This window comes from Serinus canaria, chromosome 27 (genome assembly GCF_022539315.1).
Source record: "Serinus canaria isolate serCan28SL12 chromosome 27, serCan2020, whole genome shotgun sequence".
In the NCBI taxonomy this organism is placed as follows: domain Eukaryota; kingdom Metazoa; phylum Chordata; class Aves; order Passeriformes; family Fringillidae; genus Serinus; species Serinus canaria.
Genome location: NC_066340.1, coordinates 3968003 through 3988208, shown reverse-complemented (window position 1 = coordinate 3988208; position 20206 = coordinate 3968003). Strand labels below are relative to the sequence as shown.

Below are 20206 nucleotides of genomic sequence, written 5' to 3'. Positions count from 1 at the left end.
AGGCTTGGGCACTGCCCAGGCTCCCCAGGGAATGGTCCCAGCCCTGAGGCTGCCAGACCTCCAGGAGTGTTTGGACACTGCTCCCTGGGATGCACAGGGTGGGATTGCTGGGGTGTCTGTGCAGGGCAGGAGTTGGACTGGATGATCCTTGGGGGTCCCTTCCAGCCCAGGATATTCTAGGATTCTGTGATTTCTGGGGCTGAAGAGGCAGCACTAACTTGGATGGATCCTAGGCTTTGCTGAACAGCCTGGCATCTCTCTCCTTCCAAGCATACAGCTCTCTCCTTCCCTTGTCCTCCCTCTGTCCCACTGTAGGGGATTTGCTGCACTGGGAGCTGCTCAGTCTTGCCTTGGAAGGTGCAGGGGTGAAGCAGGCAGAGCTCTGGAGATCCCCCTGCAGCTCCCAGTGCTGCAGCCCCTCTGCTGCTGCTCCTGCAGGAGCTGTTAGTCTGCACAGAGCTGAATCCTTCGGGTAATCCAGCCCAGCGGGCTGGGGGGGGGGGGGGCTGTGGCCAGGCTGCCGAGTGAGGACACTTACCCTGAAACACATTTTTTGTGCTGTTATGCACCCACATGTCTGTGCTGTGAACAGACCTCAGAGCTGTTGTCCTCAAAAAAAAACCCAAAAAAACAAAAAAGGTGGGTGGTTTCTTGCTAGTATTCCAGACCAGATTGTGTTGGAAGGGACCCTAAAGATCACCTCATTCCATCCTCTCACCTCCCACTATCCCAGGGTGCTCCAAGCCCCGTCCAACCTGGGGATGAGGCATCCACATCCACTCTCCTCCTTTTGTCTTCCCCCCCCCTTCCTCCCTCCATCCTTCCCTCACTCCATCTTTCCTTCCTTTTCTCCCTCCCTCCCTTGATGACAGCATCGCCCCCCCATGCAAACCCTTCTCCCAGACAAGTCCTTTATCCTCTGAGACATTTTATTACCAGTTCTGCTTTAGATTAAACAGGCCTTCAGTATATAAAAATAATGTATACAAATGAGCAGTTAATGGTTTACATTTCTGGCTTAAAGGCATTTATAAGTTACACATTCATTTCCCATCCCTCCCCGGACACGGAGCCGGCGCTGAAGCAGCTTAAATACAGCAGGAAGCAGCGGCTGCTCTGGCTAAAGCTGTGACGAGTGAGAAAGGACGGGAGGAGGGAGGAGCGGGGGCTGCTTAATGGAGTAAATGTATCAGGAGAGGTTTCATTGCGGCACTGCGGGCTCGGGGTTACTCAGCAGCAGCGGGGCAGGGCAGGGGGCGACAGCCGGGTCCGGTCCGGTACCGAGAGGCTCCTGCGGCTCCGGGGCCGCTCCTGCCTGGCGGCAGCAGGGACGGCGCAGCCTTTGTGATCGCGGGGCTGGGGGCTGCCCGCATCTCCTGCGTGTCCCACCCGAGAAAACGGGGAGCCCCGCAGGGCTGACAGTACCGGTTCAACCCAGAGGCTCCAGCCCGACAGTGCAGGTGGATGCTGGGGATGCAGGTGGGCGGAGGTGCTACCACCTCGCAGAGAAACTTGTCCCTGATGCTGATTGTCGCAGCTACGGAGCCTCCCCTGCGGCGAGGAACAGCCCAGCGCTGCTTGCCACAGCCTTGGGGACACCCTGTGTGGAGGTGTTCCCATCCCTGCTGCCGCAGCACAGAGAAATTTGAAGGAAGACTTATAAAATCATGTAAAATAGCACCGCTGCCAGCCCCTGGCTCCGGGAGGTGCCCGGGCTGGGAGCTTTGCAGCAGGAGAACGCGGCTCTCGGGGGGCTCTGCGGGCCGGGGGAGAGGTGCGGGGGAGATGGGCGGGGAGCGCTGTGTCCCTGGCTGACACCCCCTCCCCTCCTGCAGCGGCAATCGAAGGCACCAGCAAGCGGAGGGTGGGACAAGGACACAGGGCTGGCCCCGCGGCCGGCGTGCGAGGGATGGGACAGCCCCTCTTTTCCTTTCAGGACAAGCTGGAGCCCTTTCTGTGCTTCCCCCTCCCTGTCTGTAGCCAGGAGGACCTCCCAGCCCTGCCAGCCTGGGGAGAGGAGCTCAGGGACACGGCCAAGCAAGCGCCGGGGGTGCCTGTGCCCGGCCCAGGCAGGCCAGGCGGAGCTGGCGCGTTAAGCGGCTGGAGCAGCTCGGAGCGGGCTCTGTCCCTCCACCCCGTCGAGCCCCGGGCCGAGGGACGGACATCCTGCGGTCCCATCTGAGTCGGGAGGACGGTCCTGCCCCGGTGCTGCAGCTGCAGGGACGGCGCCGGTCACAGCGCGATGTCCGGCGTCGCCTGCAGGCTCTGCCCCGCCGCCCGTTTCTTGGCGCTGCCGCGGGCCTTGTCCCCCCGCCGGTACGGGTTGTTCCGCAGATCTGCACCGGGGGAAGCACCGGGGCCGGATGAGCTTCACTGCCCACCCGGCATGGCCGGGATCCCGCAGCCATCGCGATGACATGGAATGGTTTGTGTTGGAGGGACCTCCAAGCCCATCCAGTGCCCCCCCCTGCCATTGCAGGGACACCTCCCACTGTCCCAGGCTGCTCCAAGCTCCTCCAGCCTGGCCTTGGACACTGCCAGGGATCCAGGGGCAGCCACAGCTGCTCTGGGCACCCTGTGCCAGGGTTCACCCTCACAGGAATGAAATTTTTTCCGAGCCTTCAACCTAAAACTCTCCTTAGTTCGTTGAACACCCCTGCCCCTTGTCCTGTCTCTGCCCCTCAGGGTATGAGGCCACCCAGGAGGAGCCAAGGGCCGAACGCAGGGACGGGAGGAGCAGCAGCTCCCAACAATCAGCTCGTGGGACCCCGAGCGCCGGCTCCGGGAGCCCAGCACCGCCCCGGGGGCCGATCCCGGGTGTCCCGGGTCTGGGGCTCAGCGTGGAACAAATCCTGGAGGAATCCCGGCGGGGAGGGGGAAGCCCGGCAGCCCCCGCCCGCCTGCGCCGCCCCGCCGCCCCACGTTACCTACAGAGGACTCTCCTCGTTGAAGCTCACGTCGCAGAAGAGCCGGGACGAGCGTTTGCCCGTCCGGGCCGTGAAAGGAACAGTTTTGAGAGCTGAGCAGAGCGATCCAGAGACAGTGAGGAGGAGGAGGATAGAGGAGGAAGAAGCAGAAGAGGAGGAAGAGACATGAGACAGGGGAGGGAGTGCTCGGCAGCTTTGCCATGTGGGATGTGAAGGTGCTTGCAGGTAGGTTTGGTCCCCATGACAGGGCTTGGTGACCCCCCGGCTCCTGTGACAGCCCCTGCAGTCCCCAGCACTGGGTCTGTGAGGCGGGGACACCTGGCTGCTCACCTGGACTCATCTCTCACCTGAAATTATATCCTCAATGGCCCCATCTTTGCCTTCATAGATGAGTGGCTCCTTCACCATCTGCCTCTTCTTCAGCTCAGCAATCATGTCCATCTGCTGCCTCCTGGCCTTCTGGACAGGCAGCTGGGAGGGGACAGGGCTCTTGAGTGCTGTGATCACATCCCAGAGGAGGTGGGGTACCCTCTCCTTCACCTCCCACCCAGCTCTCCCTCCCCAGGACCTGTTTAATCCTTCCCCACCCCTCAGGCCAGCCAGGGCTGGGGCTGGGACCCCACCAGGACATGGGGGCACCTTCACCTCGGGCTGCTGCTCGCTGCCAGGGGAGCCTGATTCCGCCTCCTTGGCTGCGGCCTCTTGCTTCTTCCACAGCTCAATGTCCTGCTCTGCTTTCTTGGGAGAGGAGCAGGAAGGGAGTGCTGAGCCAGGGGAATCCAGGACTGCAGCCCCCTTCCTTCTTTGCCTCACAGCCCCCAGCTCACCCAACCCAGTTCCAAAATCTCTGACCATCCCAAAGGCATTCCAGCCTGTGACTTCTGCTGATTGCTCCAAAGTTGAGTCAGGTGCCCCAAATCTCCTGCCAGCCCTCAGAAACAGAGACCCCCACGTCCCCTCCTACCTTGTAGGCTTTGATGAAGCGCATGAACATGGGGAAGAAGGTGGTGGGGGGACTGGTCTTGGGGTTCTCCCCAAAATACTCCACAGCTGACTCATACGCTTCCTGTGGGCAGAGACACCTGATCTGAGGGCTGGGCAGTGGTGTCCATCGCCCACCACCTCCTTCCTGCCTCTCCCACCTCCCCATCCTGCCCTGTTCCCTTCTGCCTGTCCCACTGGAGCCACATCCCGAGCAGGAGCCTCTCCCGTGGGGCAGAGGTGTGAGCAGAGGGTGTCCCCACTCAGGGGACAGCCCCCACGGCCCCGCCCCACCCCAGCACCCACCTTGGCAGTTTTGCTGTCAGCCTGCAGCTTCTCCATCACCTCGGAGTTGACCTTGAGGAAGTCCTTGAGCACGGGGCTGTCATCCTGCCTCATGAACTCCCTGCGGGTCAGCTCCATGCCCTGCTGCAGGCTCCGCACGTCCTGCAGGACACCATCCAGGGACACTGCGGGAGGTCAGCACTGCGGGGTCAGGCAGGCTCCAAGTGCCAGGGGCTGCCCTGACCCCCAGCCCGGGGCCCGTGGGCACTACCTGTGCCTGCCTTGTCAAGGAAGTGCAGCTCGGTGTGGAAGCCGGTGAGCTCCGGGTACTTCTCCATGATCACCCGCACCAGGTAGTGCAGCAGCGTCTGCTTGCGGTCTGTCGACTTCATCTCGAGGAGCTGGGGCGGGGCAAAGTCAGCCCCGAGCAGCAGCCACCACCCCCTCACCCTGCTCAGGGCTGCCTCAGGTGGCCCTTTTTCCGTGTGACTGGGTCTGTGTCCATCCCTCCATCCCCCAGCCAGGTCTGCATCCCTCCCCTCCCATGGCTGATTCCCATCTTTCTCCATCCCCATGTCTGGGTCTGCATCGCTCAGTCCCTGCAGTTGGTTCTTCATCCCCACATCCCCATGTCTGACCTTCCTCCCTCTATCCCTGCACCAGGTCCCCATCTTCCTTCATCCCATCTTCCTTCATCAAGGTCCTTGAATCCTTTAACCTCTCCAGATCAGGTCTCCATCCCTCCAACCCTGCTCCTGTGTATCTCCATCCCCTTGCCTCTCCATCCCAACATCCCCTCCATCCCTCTGTCCCCACAGCTAAACCTCACGTCCCTCCATCCTACTGCTGGTCCTTGCATCCCTCTATCCCCACAGCAGGTTCCTGTGTCCTTCCATCTCTGCAGGTGGCCCTTGTGTCCCTCTGTCCCCAGGGGGGTCCCCTGGCAGTGGCAGTGCCCCCATCCCCCCACACCCACACTGGCCCTACCGCGTCAAGGCTCTGCAGCCGGAAGCCGTAGGCAGCCCCACGCTTGCTGCTGTTCATGTAGTTCCCGAAGGCCAGGACGATCTGCAGGGACACCACGGCTTGGGGACACGGGGCCGGGAGGGCACAGTGCCCACGGACACTCTGTGTGCACGACCGGGGCCGCCTCCCCCCGAGCCCTCACCTCGAGGATGTGGCGCAGTTTGCTGGAGGACTTGAGGGACATGGAGGCGGCGATGATGGCGTTGAGTTGCTGTGGGAGAGAAGGAGGGAGGGAGGGAAGGACGGAAGGAGGGAGGGAGGGAAGGGTGTGAGTGTGGCCGCAGGAGCCGCCTCCGCGCAGCCCCCGCCCCGCCCGGCCCCGGCGCACACCGGCATCAGCAGCTGGGCCGTGTCCCCGAAGCTGCCCAGGAAGATCATGACGTTCATGCGCTCGGCCAGGCGCGGGATCTTGCTGAAGCGGATCATGAACTGATCCTCGTCCGAGAGGTCCTCCGGCGGCTGCTGGTCCCGCTCGAACTTCCCGATCAGGGTCCGCTCGTACTCGGTGGGCAGGAAGCGCAGCAGCAGCTCCAGGAAGTCGAGGCTCAGGGCTTGCTGGTCGTACCTGCGGATAGGGGACACCCCCTGTCAGGCCCTGCCGCAGGTCCCGAAGCCCCCCTGTCACCCTCGACCGGTTCCATCATCCTTCTGTCCCCACAGCTGGTTCCTGCATCCCTCCATCTCTCTGTATGTGGACCCTGCATCTCTTTATCTCTCCATATGAATCCCTCCATCTATCTTTGGTCCCCACATCCCTTCTTTTCATCTCTGGTTCCTGCATCCCTTCATTCCCACAGCTGCTTTCTGCATCTGTCTGTCTGTGCCTGGCCCCCACAGCCCTTTGTCTCACATCTCATCCCTGCATCTCTCCATCCCCACAGCTGGTGCCTGCATTCTTCCACCTCTCCACATCTCATCCCTCCATCCCTCCATTTGTCTGTATCTGATCCCTCCATCCCTCCATCTCTGATCCTTCCATGCCTCTCTCTGTATCTGATCCCCCCACCATCCATCTCTCCACATCTGATCCTTCTAGCCCTCCATCTGTCCACCTCTGATCCCCTCACCTTCCATCTCTCTGAGTCTTGTCCCTGCACGCCCATACCAATTCCTGCATCCCATCACGCCCCAGCTCCTTGTTCCTGCAGGGCTGGGTCTGACCTTGTCCCACCCTGCCCACCCCAGGGGGTCACTCACGTCTCGATGGCCGTGCAGATGTCCTGGACACTGCGGCCGCCCTTGCGCAGGGTGATGGCCAAGTTCTTGGCACGGTTGGACTCCATGAGGGTCACCTTGCTGGGGGCCTTCTGCGTGGCCTTGGCCTTGAGGGCACTGATGTCCAGGGCGGGGCCCTGCGCCTTGGTCTTGAACTGCTCCTCAAAGTCACTCATGTCCAGCTCCTGTGGGGACACAGGGCTGTGGGCACGGCAGGGAGGTGGCAGGGGACATCTGGGGTGAGGACGGGGCCAGAGGACCAGGATAAGGGTGAGGAGTGAGGACCAAGATGAAGCAAGGGGATGAGGATGGAACAACGGGGACAAGTACAGGGACAGGCAAGGGGACAAGGAGGGGTGAGGAGGGGGCTGGGGGACCAGAGGATGGAGATGAGGAAGAAGAAACGGACAGGATGTGAAGGTGTGGATGGAGTAAAGGGACAAGGACAGGGTGAGAGGAGAAGCCCTCCTGATCCCGTGTCCCTCTCCATGGTGCTAAGGCTTTTCCTGACCTCCAGCTCCTCCTGCAGCCCTGGACACGGCGGGTGGGTACAGGGAGGGCACGAGGGCACGAGCATGGCCGGGGGCACCGAGTCCCCCTGTGCCCGTTCCCTTGTCCCCTGGGCTCCCCTGCAGCACCTTGCTGTGCCTGTTCCCTTGTCCCCTGGGCTCACCTGCAGCACCTTGCTGTGCCCGTTCCCTTGTCCCCTGGGCTCACCTGCAGCACTTTCTCATCGTTGAGCTCCGTGAAGACGGTGCCGTCAATCTGGCTCGGCTTCAGGGCCACCCAGTTGAAGACAGGCATGCGGAACTTGGTCTGGATCGGCTTCTTCACCTTCACTGAGGGTCACAGGCGGGGGGGGGCACGTCACACCCACCCCAGAGTGCCCCCAGACCCCTCCTTGGGAGCATCCCCACCATCCCTGGGTCACACTCACCTGAACCGTTGGCAGTGGAGGGGGCACCCGGCCCGGCTGGGGGCTCCCCACCGAGGGGTGGGGGCGGTGGAGGGGGAGGCACCGGGCCCTCTGGCCCCCCCGGGAGCGGTGGGGGGGGTGGTGGCACCAGGGGCACCCGGGAGTGGGGGAGCTGGGGGAGGAGCGGCGCCCGGGGGCAGAGGGGGTGCGGGGGGTGGGGGAGGGATGGGCTCAGCCCCCGGCAAAGGTGGGGGGGGTGGAGGGGGTGGAGGCGGGGGGGCAGCAGGTGCTGGTGGGGGAGGTGGGGCTGGAGCCAGAGCCGGAGCATCTGCAAGGGAAAGAAGAGGTGGGTGAGATAGTGACACAGCAGGGCACGGCACCACCGCCACGCTCCCTCTGCCACCGCATTACCCTGAGTCCCCGGGCACATCCCCACACCCCCGCCTCATTTTCTGTGCCCAGAGAGGTACTGCCACCCCTTCTTGGTGCCAGGTGCCCCCGACGGGAAGGGGACATCCCCTCGCACCCACGGTACCTGTGCAGGCGGTGTCGGTGGTGGCAGTGGCCTCTCCAGAAACCACGGGGGTTGCGGGGGTTTCTATGACAACGGGGACAATTTCGATGGCGACGTCTCCGTCGGGCCCACGCAGAATCTGCACCAGCCCCTTCTCCTCGAGCTCCGCCAGCCGCCGCTCCAGCGCCAGCCGGTAGCACTCCTGCGGCTGCGGGGACGGCGGGCTGGGCGGCCGCGGGGGGCTCAGCTGCTCCTGGACAGGTGACAACCGCCGGCAGGTCACTGGTGTCCCTCTGCACCCCTCAGAGCCCGGTCCCCGAGCCCCAGGCTCCCCTCAGCACCGCGGCACCCCCGGCTCACCCGCAGCGCCTCCAGCTCCCGCCGCGCCTGGCTCAGCTGCTTCTCCAGCTCCGCTATCTTGGCCATGGAGTCGTTCTCCGCATCCTGCAGCTTCTCGGTCAACTGTGGGGGACGAGGCGCCGCCGCTCAGCCCCGTCCTCATCCCTCCCTCGGGGCTTGCGTCAGCAGCTCTGCCCACGCGCCCACGGCCCACCTGGCTGACGTGCTCCTGCAGCTCCTCCATGTGCTCCAGCACCGCCGTCTTGGTCTCCGAGTCCTCTAGCATGGCCCCCACGTCGAAGACGTTGTCCAGGTAGGCTTGGATCTGCACCTGCAGCTTGTCGCTCTCAGTGAGGCGCAGGGTCTGCCAAGGGACAGCGTCCTGGTGTCACCATCGGTGCCCTCCGTCCTCGGGATCACCCACTCCCACTCTCAGGATCACCCACCCTTGGGATCACCCACCCCTGGGATCATCCACCCCTGGGATCACCCACCCTTGGGATCACCCCCTCCCACCCCTGGGATCACCCACCCCTGGGATCACCCCCTCCCAGCCCTGGGATCACCCCCTCCCACCCCTGGGATCACCCCCTCCCACCTCCAGGTACTGGTCCAGCCCCAGGTGGGTGAACTCGTACTGCAGGAACACGCGGAAGTTCATGTTCTCCACCGAGTGCACCACGATGTTGATGAACTGCATGCAGGCCACCTGCGGGGACACGGCCCAACACAGGGCCAGGGTGGCTCCTGGGGATGTTGCCCCAGGGGTTTCATGGGGATTTGGTGGCCCTCGGGGATGTGGTGCCCCTGAGGAGTGCGTGGGGGTTTACACAGTCCTGAGGACATGGTGGCCTGGGGACTGCGCAGTGGCCTTGGGGACATGATGGCCTTGGGGACAGTTTGGTGGCTCAGCATGCCTTGGGACTTCATGGCCTGGGGACAGTTTGGTAGCGTAGAAGCCCATGGGGACTGCAGAACAGTCCTTGGGACACGGCTGTCTTTAGGACACGCCACCCCCCAGACAGCACGGTGGCTCAGCAGCCCCTGAGGACATGGTGGCCTGGGGAGAGCTTTGGTCGTTCAGCATCCCTGGACAGGGACAGTGTGGTGGCTTAGGAGCTCTTGGGGCATAATGGCCTGGGGACAGTGCAGCAGCCTTGGTGACAGCAGAACGTGGGATTTCCACTCACCATGAAGTCAATGTTGGTGTCCTCATTTCGGAAATACTCCATCAGCTTCTCGAAGCGGTTTTTCTCCCCGCAGACCTGGGGGGAGCAGGGAGCTGAAGGCAGGGAGGACATGGCCAGGGGGCACCCAGGAGGGTGACAGGACAGGAGGTGTCTATTGGTGACACCATCCCAACCCTGACTGGTGCTGCCAGGCACCCAGCCCAGCTGGAATATGGTCCTGGGGACACATGGTGGCATGGGGACATCAGACCCAGTGAGTGGAACATCCCTGAGCAAACCAGAGGTTTGGGGGTGGTGCAGGGCTCCGCCACACACAGGGAAACTGAGGCACAAACCCAGCTGGAGCACAAATGTTCATGTGAGAACTGGGTGTCCCTGCTGGGGACTGGGTGTCTCTGCTGGGGACTCACCTCCTTGAAGTTGTCAAAGGCAGCCAGGATGATGTCGTGGCCACCTCGGACCAGGCATACAGCGGCCAGCAGCTCCAGCACCAGAGCCTTGGTCCTGCAGAGGAGGGGGTGTGAGGGGGCTGGGGCCGTGGGGTGGGCGAGGGGACAGGGGGGACAAGGGACACCAGGGGGCAGGGCAGCTTCTACCTGGCGCTCTTGTTGTTGAGGCTCAGGGTGATCTCGTTGACACAGGCTGGGTGGCTCATCACCAGGCTGAAGCCAGACTGCGGAGGGGAAAGGAGCATTCATGGGGTCGTGCGTCCCCCTGGAGGCACTCACGGACCGTGGGACATGGTCCCCACCAGGCAGGAGGTTGAGCGAGGACATCTCAGAGCAGGGGGATGCAGACCCGGTCCCACCCCGGAGCTGCCCCCGCAGGCTCGGGGGATGCCGGGGGAGCCCCGGGCGGTCCCGGCGGATGCCGCCCACTCCCACCTGGTAGTTCATGATGGCGCGGAGGCACATGATGCACACATGGACATCGTCCTTCTGGCTGACGAGCCGCGAGTTGCGCAGCGTCTTCCTGCTGTGCGAGGGGTTCAGCCTGGGCGGGGAGAGCGATGCTGAGAGGGGCCCGGGCCAGCCGCGGGCGCAGCGCAAAGCGGGGACAGCGCAAGGGGGTGGCAGCGGGGGCGGGGGGACACCGGGCACCCGGGCGGCTGCGCCCCACGGGACAAACCCTTGTGTTCGTGCCCGTCTAGAAGCCCTGGGACCGGGGGGTGGTATGGGGTGGGTTTTGGGGCCCCCTCGTGCACACGGGCGGTCTCGGAGGCTCACCGGGGCGGGCAGGAGCTGCCGGGTGACCTGGGGGCACCGTCCCCATCGCTGCCCGGGGCACCGCAGGGGACGCTGGGGTGAACGTGGCGGAGGAGGGTGTGGATGTGCTGGTTCGAGAGGCAGCAGCTGGAGGCGCGTTAGAGCCTGCAGGACAGGAGGGAGAAACGGGGCTCCCGCGCCGCCCCGGGGACACCCGCGCTCGGGGACAAGGGATGGGACCCCTGCGGGTGCCACGTCCCTCCTGACCTGTCCCTGGGGCTGGGAGGGACACCCCGGCTCCTCCAGAGCTGCTGGCAGGCGGCGAGGGACCCCCGTGGTCCCCAGGGTGCCGCGTTACAGCTCGTGGGGTGACCGCGGTGGGTGTCCCTGGGACCTCCCGCCCACCGGGGATGCCCCGCAGGCCCTGTCCCCAATGCCGGTGACCAGCAGCGGGGTCCCGTGGGGTGTCCCCGTCCCGCCGGTGCCCCGTCACCTACCGTCAGCGCGTCCCCGGCAGCGTGCAAGAGAAGAGCGGGGTTAGACGGGGCTGCGGGCGAGCGGCACCAAGCGAGAGCCACCGGCCACCAGGACCGGCTTGGGGCGACACAGGCCCGTCCCTCCGCCCCGGCTTTAAACCAGGGGGCTGCAATCTGCTCCCCCAAAATCTCCAACACCCCCAATTTTTGTGTATTCCAGGGGATGTGTTTAAAAGGAGACTGGGCATGGCCCTTGGTGCTATAGTCTAGCTGAGATGTTAGGGCACGGGTTGGACTCGATGATCTCAAAGGTCTCTTCCAACCTCATTATTCTGGGATTCTGTTTAACCAGAGCACCCCAGCACGGTGGCAGTGCCAGGGTGGGGACACTGCTCCAGCCCAGCCCTGGGCAGGGCTCAGCCCCTGGGGGCACACGGGGATGTGGCTTTGTCCCCACCCTCAAACCAGCAATGGGCCCCCGTTTTTAGGGCCGGGCCTGCGTCTCCCTGCCAAGCCCCTCTCCAAGCGCGGTGCGGCCGGGGTGCAGCGAGGCGACAGCGGGGGACACAGCGCGGGGACAAGGGGACAGGTGGGGATGGCACCACACGTTACCTTACAGTGAGGGGCCGCGGCTTGGAGGAGCCCTGGGTGGGGGACGAGGAGGTGCTTTTGTTCAGGTCCTCCAGCGACCGCTCCTTGCCCTTGTCAGAGCCGGGGCTGTTCTCTGAGCTCTCCATGTCATACCTGGTGGCCCGTGGGGACACGGGGACAGGTGAGACACGGCACCCCAATATGGGCAGATGCCCCTCAGGGATGTTGGGGATGTTCTGCTCAGCCCCAGCCATGGAGCATTGCCCTAATGACAAGGGAGGGCACCCTCAGGGACCACCCCAGCCCTGCTGAGCCCCAGGGGAGGCTGATCCCAGCCTTGGGGACAGGGGACCCCGTGGGGACGTACGCGACGGAGCACTGGGCAAAGGCGAGGTACTCCAGCAGCACGTCCAGCCCCTTGTTCTCCTCGTTGAGGAACTCCTGGACCCAGCTGGAGGGTGCAGAGGGTTAGTGGGCTCTGCCAACCCCCACATCCTCTCTCCCTCTGTGCCCAGACACTCAGCAGAGCCACCCCCTGCTCAGAGGTCCCCAGCAAAGGTGGAACAAGCTGGGGACATGAGGTGGCACCATGAGCTGGCATTTCTCTGAGGCCAGGTGAGTGCCACGGTGAATCTGATATATAGGGGACACAGCCCAAGGGCTCTCCTGCCATCACTGTCACCACTGCCACTGTGCCACCACTACCACGACAGGACAGCCTGGCCCTGGGCACCATAGGCACCCACCGGGGGTCAGGACAGCCAGGGTGGGGGCACGGTCCCTCCTGGCACCCTGGGGGTACCAGAGAGCCATAATGGGGTTCAGAACCCCAGCACCCCCAGCTGCCTCAGCACCCTCAGCCTCCCATCAGAACACTGCTAAGGGAGCAAGATGAGGCCACAGCCTCCATATCCTGCTGTCACCCTCCAGCCACAGCCAGCACACGTCCATCCCCATCCCAGAGACAGTGGCAGCAGCTGGGTGACAATGCCACCCCCACCCTTACCCGATGTAGTTGGTCCTCAGGGAGATCTCCAGCTCCCGGAGCACCTGCGTCGACTCCTGCACTCTCCTCTTGAACTGTGGGACAGGGACAGCCATTGGCACCGTCCCTGTGCCCAGCCTGGCACGGGCACCAGGGCACCGGGGTGCAATGGGGACCCCTCACCTTCCTGCTGACTCCACCTGTGTCCAAGTAGCTCTTCAGCTTCTGGATGTAGGCGGATGGAGGGTTCTTCACCTGGAAACGCTCCTGCGAGCCCCAGAGAGAGGCTGAAACTGGGCCACCCACTGTGGCACAGGGACATGCCACTGTCCCCACAGCAGCCACACCCTAATGGCATCAATGCTTAATGAGGTTAATGAGGTGCTGTGTCAGTAACGAGATGGAGTTAGTGCTTGGCACTGCCAGACTGATGCCCAAACCATGCCACGATTGGCACCTGGGGACAGGAATGGCACTGGGGACCAGGCTGTGAGCTTGGACCTCACCTGGTCACAGATCAGCTCCCACTTCTTCTCGTTGTCGTACTGGTTAAGCAGCTTCATCTTGTCTGGGGGCAGGTTCATGGAATTCTGTGGGTGAAGGGTGTCAGCGCTGGGGGTCACCCCAAAACCACCCCTGGGGTGCAGCACCCCCTGCTCAGAGAGCCATGGGAGGATGGGGAGGTTGGTGGACAGATGGGGACACTGGTAGGACATGATGATGTCACACTAGTGTGACAACAGGGACACTGATGGAACAATGGGGACAGTGGTGGGAGGATGGGATCATGGTGGAAAAATGAAAACAGCATTCTCAGGATGGGGGCACTGGTGGGATGATGGTGACAGCTCTGGGAGGTTGGGGACAGCACTACTCCCAGGATGTGAGCATCCCATGGACCCATCAGTAATGTCCCCACCCAAGGGTGCCCAAGGGGAGGGGTGGGCGACAGGAGGAAGAACTGGACACCCCCCCCCCATGTCATGAGTGTCCCATGTACCCAGCCTCAGCCAGCCCAGTCCCAGCAGTGCCACACGGGGTGAGGGACAGGGACATGACTGGTGACAACTGAGGGACCCAGGAGCCTGGGCTGTGCTTGGGGGGTCACCCCTGAGTCCCCCCCACCACAGGTGGTGCCAAACCCATCTGGGGAAAGCAGTGTTTGTTGAGAGACCATGATGTCAGGGCCTGGCTCGTCCCCACGTCCCTCCTTGCCCCCCTGCCCAGCCCCAGCCCCCACAGGACGTGACGTGGTTTCCATTCGGTGCCGGGCGCTGCCGAAACCACCCCCGCCACCAGCGGGACATGGCCCCTGCCTCTGCTCAGGGACACCATGGGGCACCTTCATGGGACACCACCATGGCCTGGGCCAGGCTGCAGCTCAGCTTGGCTCACAGGTGATTTATTTCACTGAAGGACCCAGGTTTTGTGCTCCAGCTCGGCTGCAGAGCACCTGCAGGTGGCACGAGGGCACGTGGAGCAATGCACAGCCCCAGCCTCCCCGAAATCCCAGTCCTGGGGTTCCCTGAGGAGGAGGATGGGGATGTGGGGTGCATGCCACGCTGGAGCAACCACATCCTTGGTGGAAGGCATCTCCCAGGGCTTTGGTTGCCCACAGAAGAGCAGGTCCAAGGGGAGAGGTCCCACTGTGGTGGGCAGGAACAGAAACCTCTCCACCTCCTCCAGGCAGGACCTGTCAAGCTGCTTTTACAAGAAGCCAAAACCAGGAGCTGTGGGTGGGGAGGAGCTGGGTTGGGCTGGGGCTGGCTGGCACGAAGAGCTGGGCAGGGGGACAATCAGGCTGCAGGGTCAGAAATGGCCTCACTTTGAAGCCACTGGAGCTACTGGGTTCTGGGACAGGCAAGGTGACAGCAGCACCCGGCTGTCACTATTGCTGGTCCCAAGCTGCCATCCTTGGGATGGATGAGGGTCAGAACAAGGGACAGCGCTGTGCCAAGAGGGACCACACACTCAGACACCTCGGCCAGGGCTCAGCCACACCCGTGGCACCTCTGTGGGATGCTGTTGGGTGCCCTTGGCACAGAGGGGATTGTGGCACCCTCCTCAAGGACCAGCTTTAAGCCCTCACACGTGGGACCTGGATCAAGCAGGACCCTGGGTGGGACAGGACCCAGCACGAGGGTGGAGCAGGGCTGTGCCCATGGAGATGGCTCTGCCCCAAGCCCCGCCGTCCCTCGGTCCCTCCCTTGCGGGCAGGATGTGGCACAGGTCGGGTACAAACTGGGTGGTGGCTGCGTCCCGGGTGGGCTTGTGGTGCCGGGGAGGAAGCGGCTCCGCTGAGGAGCCTCAGCCGGCAGCACAAAGAAACCGGTTCTCATTTCCTGCCGGGGAGGGGGGACCGCTGGGCGGGAGGTGGGGCAGGGTGGGTGATGTGGGGCAGGGTGGGTGATGTGGGGCAGGGTGAGTGATGTGGGGCAGGGTGGGATGTGTGGGGCAGGGTGGGATGTGTGGGGCAGGGTGGGTGATGTGGGGCAGGGTGGGAGGTGTGGGGCAGGGCAGCAGCCAAGCACCTCACACGTGTCACAAGAAAGACTTGGTTCTCCTCTTCCTCCTCTTCCTCATTTGGGGACAAGGATGGAGGAGCCACAGCGACTTGTCCCCAGCAGCCACATCCCACCTGCCATCATCCAGCACCCTCATCCCGCCCCTGCCCGGGGCTTCCCAGCAACCTCACAGCCTAGCACGTCACTGAGTGGGTGCCACCAAATGTCCCCCAACAACCCTGCTGTGCCACAAAGTGCCACAGATCCTGCAGGGCCATCCCAGCCACGGCCAGCACCAGGATGAGCCTGGCTGGGACCCAGCTCCAGCTGCGGGTTGAGCCAGGCTTTGCCCTCCGCTGAAACCGAGGCCAGGGGAGGTGAAGCAGCACCAACATCATTTTCTGGTACAAAACAGCCTTCTGCTATCGTGGCTGGCAGGGATGGAGCTATTTTGGGTGTCAGACACCTCGTTTTGTTCCACACGTGAGCGGGCAGTGCCGAGCGGAGCCGGGTGAGCCGAGCTCTGCACCGAGGCTGGCACAGAATGTTCTGGCATCCCCGGGGAAGGGTTTGTGCTGCAAAGCCCGGCAGGCTGAGCCCTGGCAGCGCCGTTTCTGGGGCACGGGGATGTGTGTGTGTGCAGAGAGGGCAGGGACAGCCTGGGCAGCATGTGGGATGGGACAAGATCCCAGCCAGCACCAGGCACAAAGTCCTGCCACAGGGAGGGGACAGGGCAGGGAACTGCCCCAGAGGGCAGCTCAGGGGCTCTGCCCAGCCGCAGGGAGGGCCAACATCTCCAGGTGCCCGAGTGACCAATGGACTCTGCCACTCCTGGGATGCTCCATCCCTCCTGGCCACAGAGCACCCTGAGGGGGTTTGGGACACTGCCACTCCTGAAGTGCCAGCTGTCCCACTGTGCCCCCTCCAGCGTCCTCCACTGCCACTGGACTTGTTCTCCTGCCTCTTCCTAGGGCTCAGTGCACAGCACAGAGCAGGACCAGGCCCACTGAGGGCTCCCTGACCTCCCTCACGCCCAAACAGGACTGGGGGCCACTGCCAGGACCACTTCAACCCTTCAGGGACTCCCTGGATCCAGCCAGACCCAAACCCACCCAGTGTCAGGCAGGGACAGGCCGGTGCAGGATGAGATGTGTCCCCAGGATGGCCGGGGTGGGGGGGTGGTGGCAGAGGGCTGGGCTGGGCTGGTCTAGGCTGGGCTGGGCTGGGCTGGTCTAGGCTGGGCTGGGCTGGGCTGGTCTAGGCTGGGCTGGGCTGGGCTGGGCTGGGTGGCCGCCTGTGGCTCCAGCTCTATTTTAAGAACAGGCAGAAGCTGCTGTAGCTTGAACTGGGGAGAGGAGCCTGATCCCACCAGTGTGCCCTCATCCCTGCTGGGGGCCTGCCTGCCCACCCTGCACTGGGTGGTCCTCCTGGTTCACCCAGGGCTGGATCCACCAGCACAGGAGGGCTCCTGCACAAAACACTCTCCAGGTCCTGAACCAGCAGCTGGTGGCTCACAGGCAATGTCCCACCCAGGACACAGGTGCCCTGTGGGGACACCCTGGTGCAGCCCCACATCCCCCAGCCAGCTTTGGCCACCGTGCTGGAGCCAGGCTGGAGATGGATCCAGCAGGAAGCTGAGGACCAGCTTTGTTTCCTGCTTGAGCCGAGGCTGACACTGTGGCCAGGGCTCGCTGGTGACCTGTCCCGCTGCTGGGGCCAACAGCACATCTGCAAACATCTGCAAACATCTGAAAGCATCTGCAATGGTGATGTTGGCCTTGCTCGTGGGAGAAGAGGCAGCAAAGCCCCCGTCAGGCAAAGCTCCCGGCTGGAGCAACCCCTGTCCCAGCCAGCCACTGCTTGATTTTGACTTCACCACACCTCAACTCACAACTCCATTTATATATTCCTAATTAATGCCTCTAGACATGCAAAGGGAGGGAAATCCTGCTTGCTTCAAGCAGGAGCATCTGAGCACCCCTATCCCAGCAGCAAAGATGCTCTTCCTCTGCTCCATCCCAAAAATCCACCTGGTCATATCCCAAACTGCTTGGCACGGGACAACCCTCCCATCACTGCCAAAGCAGCATCTGCCACAGTGCCCCAGCTGGGAAGAAGCCAAACTTTGAAGTTTTGGGAAATAAATTCCCATTTCTTGGCACAGAATGGGTGTATCCCCTTCCTGGCAGCAATTTGGATCCCCTAGGCTCCTCCCTGGGCTTTTCTGGAGGATTTGCACCACCAGCTCACCCAGTTTGGGATGTCCAGCCCAAACCTGATTTTCACTGAGCTCTCATGGCATCACTGCAACCATGGCAACGTGTGAGGTCTGGATCCTGTCCCACCAGGAGATTCCCAGCTCATCACCACCTGCTCCACCACTGAGCTTGGGAGGTAGGAAATTTGAAGGCAGAGTCAGGGAATGTGTTTGTGGTGGGTGAGGGCAGAGGGACCCCCTGTCCCCATCCCCCCGGGGTTCTGCTGCCCCCACAGCCACAAGAATGGGGAAGGGACTGTGAAAGGAGGAAGCAGAATTGGGACAGCCGCTTTCACAAGACACCCGCTTCCCGTCGGGCCATGTGCAGCCCCCTGGGTGCCCCTTCTCCTGGAAAAGGCCTTTCCCTCGGGATGAGGGCACAGAAGGTGGTGCTGAGGGCCTGGAGCAGCGCTTTCCCCTTCTCTGATCATTCTTTGGTTTAGGATTTCCAACCTGCCGGGCTCAGCCAGGCTGAAAGTGCCGCTTCCTGGGGCCTCACAGCGGAAACACCCCGAGGCTGTTCCTGCCCCCGCTGCTGTGACAGCCGGAGCCATCGGAGGCACTGCCACCACACCCAGCCACCTGCCAGCCCGGGTGTCCCCCGGCAAAGCCTCCCTGGGAGTGCCGGGGGGTCCCGCCAAGCAGCGCCCTCACCTTCCTCATCTTCCCCCCCTGCGGCTGCGGGGATAGCTCCCCCTGCGATGCTCACGCCCGGATAATCCCATAAACTCCATAAGATAAAAAGAGCTCCCAAGGAATTTGTGCTCGGGGCAAGGGTGGGGGAGCCCACCGAGCAGATCCCGGCAGGTCCAACCGAGCGCATCCCGGCATTGTGGAAGCTGCGCCCGGCGCGGGATCGGCAAAACGGCTCCATCTCCCGCAGGGGCTCGGGGGGATAAAAGCAGCAATTTCTTTTCCTTGGAGCATTTTTGGGGAGGGCACGGGCAGGGGCTGGAGCGGGTGGCGCGGTGGCGGGACCCGGCCCTCCCGGCGCGAAGGTCACCGCCGGCCCGCCCCGCTCAAGGACGCAGGAGCGAGCGGGAGCCGCTCTCCCGCAGTCCCGAGCGGCTCCCGGGGCTGCCACCCATCCATCCATCCCTCCATCCATCCATCCCTCCATCCATCCATCCCTCCATCCCTCCATCCAGCCATCCATCCATGCCGCGGCACCGCGCTCGGCATCGCCCGCTGCCCACCGGCCGGGGCTTCCCCTGCTCCGGGAGGAGGAAGAGGAGGAAGAGGAGGTGAGCGAAGCATCGCCATCCGCAGCACCGGCTGCTTGCGGCGCGCTCCGGCCCTGCCGCCGATCCCGCCATGGCGGAGCCTGCCCGGGCTTCGGGACTCGGGGTCACCCCAAATTTGGGGATCGGATCCCCCCCAAGGTGAGAGCGAGGAGGGGAGGGAACGGCTGGGGGTCATCCCGGGGCAGGGCTGAGCGTCCCCGGGGAAACGAGGTGAGAGCGGGGCAGTCATCATTATTAACAGGAACATCAATTAAATACCAAATCAAATAATTAACAGAAGGACGGAATAGTAGCAACACGATCATTATAACGATGATAACGGCGGTAACGCTGCTAACGATGCTGATACCGGTAGGGACGCTGAGAGACCCCCACCCAGGGACCCCCAAGGGGTTATGTGGGGCCCCCTCCCCGCCGGACCCCCCTGTCCTGCCGGGTCCCCGCGCTGCGGTCCCCGCTCACCAGGACGCGGCCGAAGCGCTCCTCCAGCTCGGCGGCCCCGGGCATGGGCTGCCGGGGGGGCGGCGGCGCGGCGGCGGCGGGGGGGGCCCCGGGCTGCGGGCGGTGGTCGCGGGGCTCCCGCGGGGCCGCGCCCCCCTCCAGCCCCCCGGCCGCGTTGCCCATGGCGGGGCAGCCCCGGCTCCGAGCCGAGCTTGGTCCTCGCCCGTCCCCGCCGCTGCTCGCCGGCGTTTGCAACTTCTGCGGGGCGTTATCGCGCTATAAACGCTCAGCCCGCCCCCGGCCCCCGCCCCGGCCGCGGCCAGAGGCGGCCCCGGCACCTGCTCGGCTGCAGCGAGGGAGCGGAGCGCCGCTGCCCCGGACAGGCTTACTGCAGCCTATTTGCTTTATTTTATTATTTTATTTTATTTTATTTTATTTTATTTTATTTTATTTTATTTTATTTTATTTTATTTTATTTTATTTTATTTTATTTTATTTTATTTTATTTTATTTTACTTATTTTGTTTTATTTATTTTACTTTTTTTTTTTTAATTCTTTGTTTTACTTTATTTTAGACTTACTTTTATATTAAATAAAATCTAATAGTAAATGTAATTAATAATAATTTATACTAAAATAAAATTATTTTAATTTTTTTATTTATTGTGATTTAATTTTATTTATTTTTCTAAATATTGTTCTTAAGGTTTTTATTTTCCTATTATACTCTATTTTCTTTTTATTCCTGTTTTCCCTTTATTTTATCATGTCTAATTTATTTCATTTAATTCTATTTTTATTTTTAAATTTACTTTCATTCTATTTATCTATTCAATTTTGCTTTAATTTTTATGTTCTATATATGCATTATTTCATTACATTTTATTTAACTACTTTATTTCATTCTGTTGTTTATTTTATTTTAAATTTACCATTTATTTATATTTTTTATTTAGGCTTTCTGTTTGACTTTCCTTTTATCTTGCAGTAATTTATTACTGTTTTATATCATTTATATTTATTTCATTTCAGATTTTTATTATATTTAGTAATAAATTTAAATTTATAATTAAATAATAATAAATTTAGTGTGCCCTGGGATCAGGATG

At 61.9% G+C, this 20206-nt stretch overlaps 1 protein-coding gene across 1 annotated transcript; it reads right to left on the bottom strand.

The window, feature by feature from the left end:
- Positions 1–908: 908 nt before the first annotated feature.
- Positions 909–19349, bottom strand: FMNL1 (formin like 1). Its single transcript, XM_050985733.1, is given in 27 exon segments — positions 909–2336; positions 3275–3398; positions 3573–3665; positions 3892–3993; positions 4215–4378; positions 4465–4594; positions 5181–5261; positions 5362–5430; positions 5550–5784; positions 6417–6619; positions 7152–7273; positions 7372–7498; positions 7500–7678; positions 7886–8117; positions 8225–8326; positions 8418–8567; positions 8802–8912; positions 9394–9468; positions 9804–9897; positions 9990–10066; positions 10278–10386; positions 11687–11818; positions 12033–12116; positions 12672–12745; positions 12834–12917; positions 13157–13240; positions 19118–19349. Coding segments are annotated over 27 exon segments (3303 nt in total). The 5' UTR covers positions 19280–19349; the 3' UTR covers positions 909–2232.
- Positions 19350–20206: the final 857 nt, after the last annotated feature.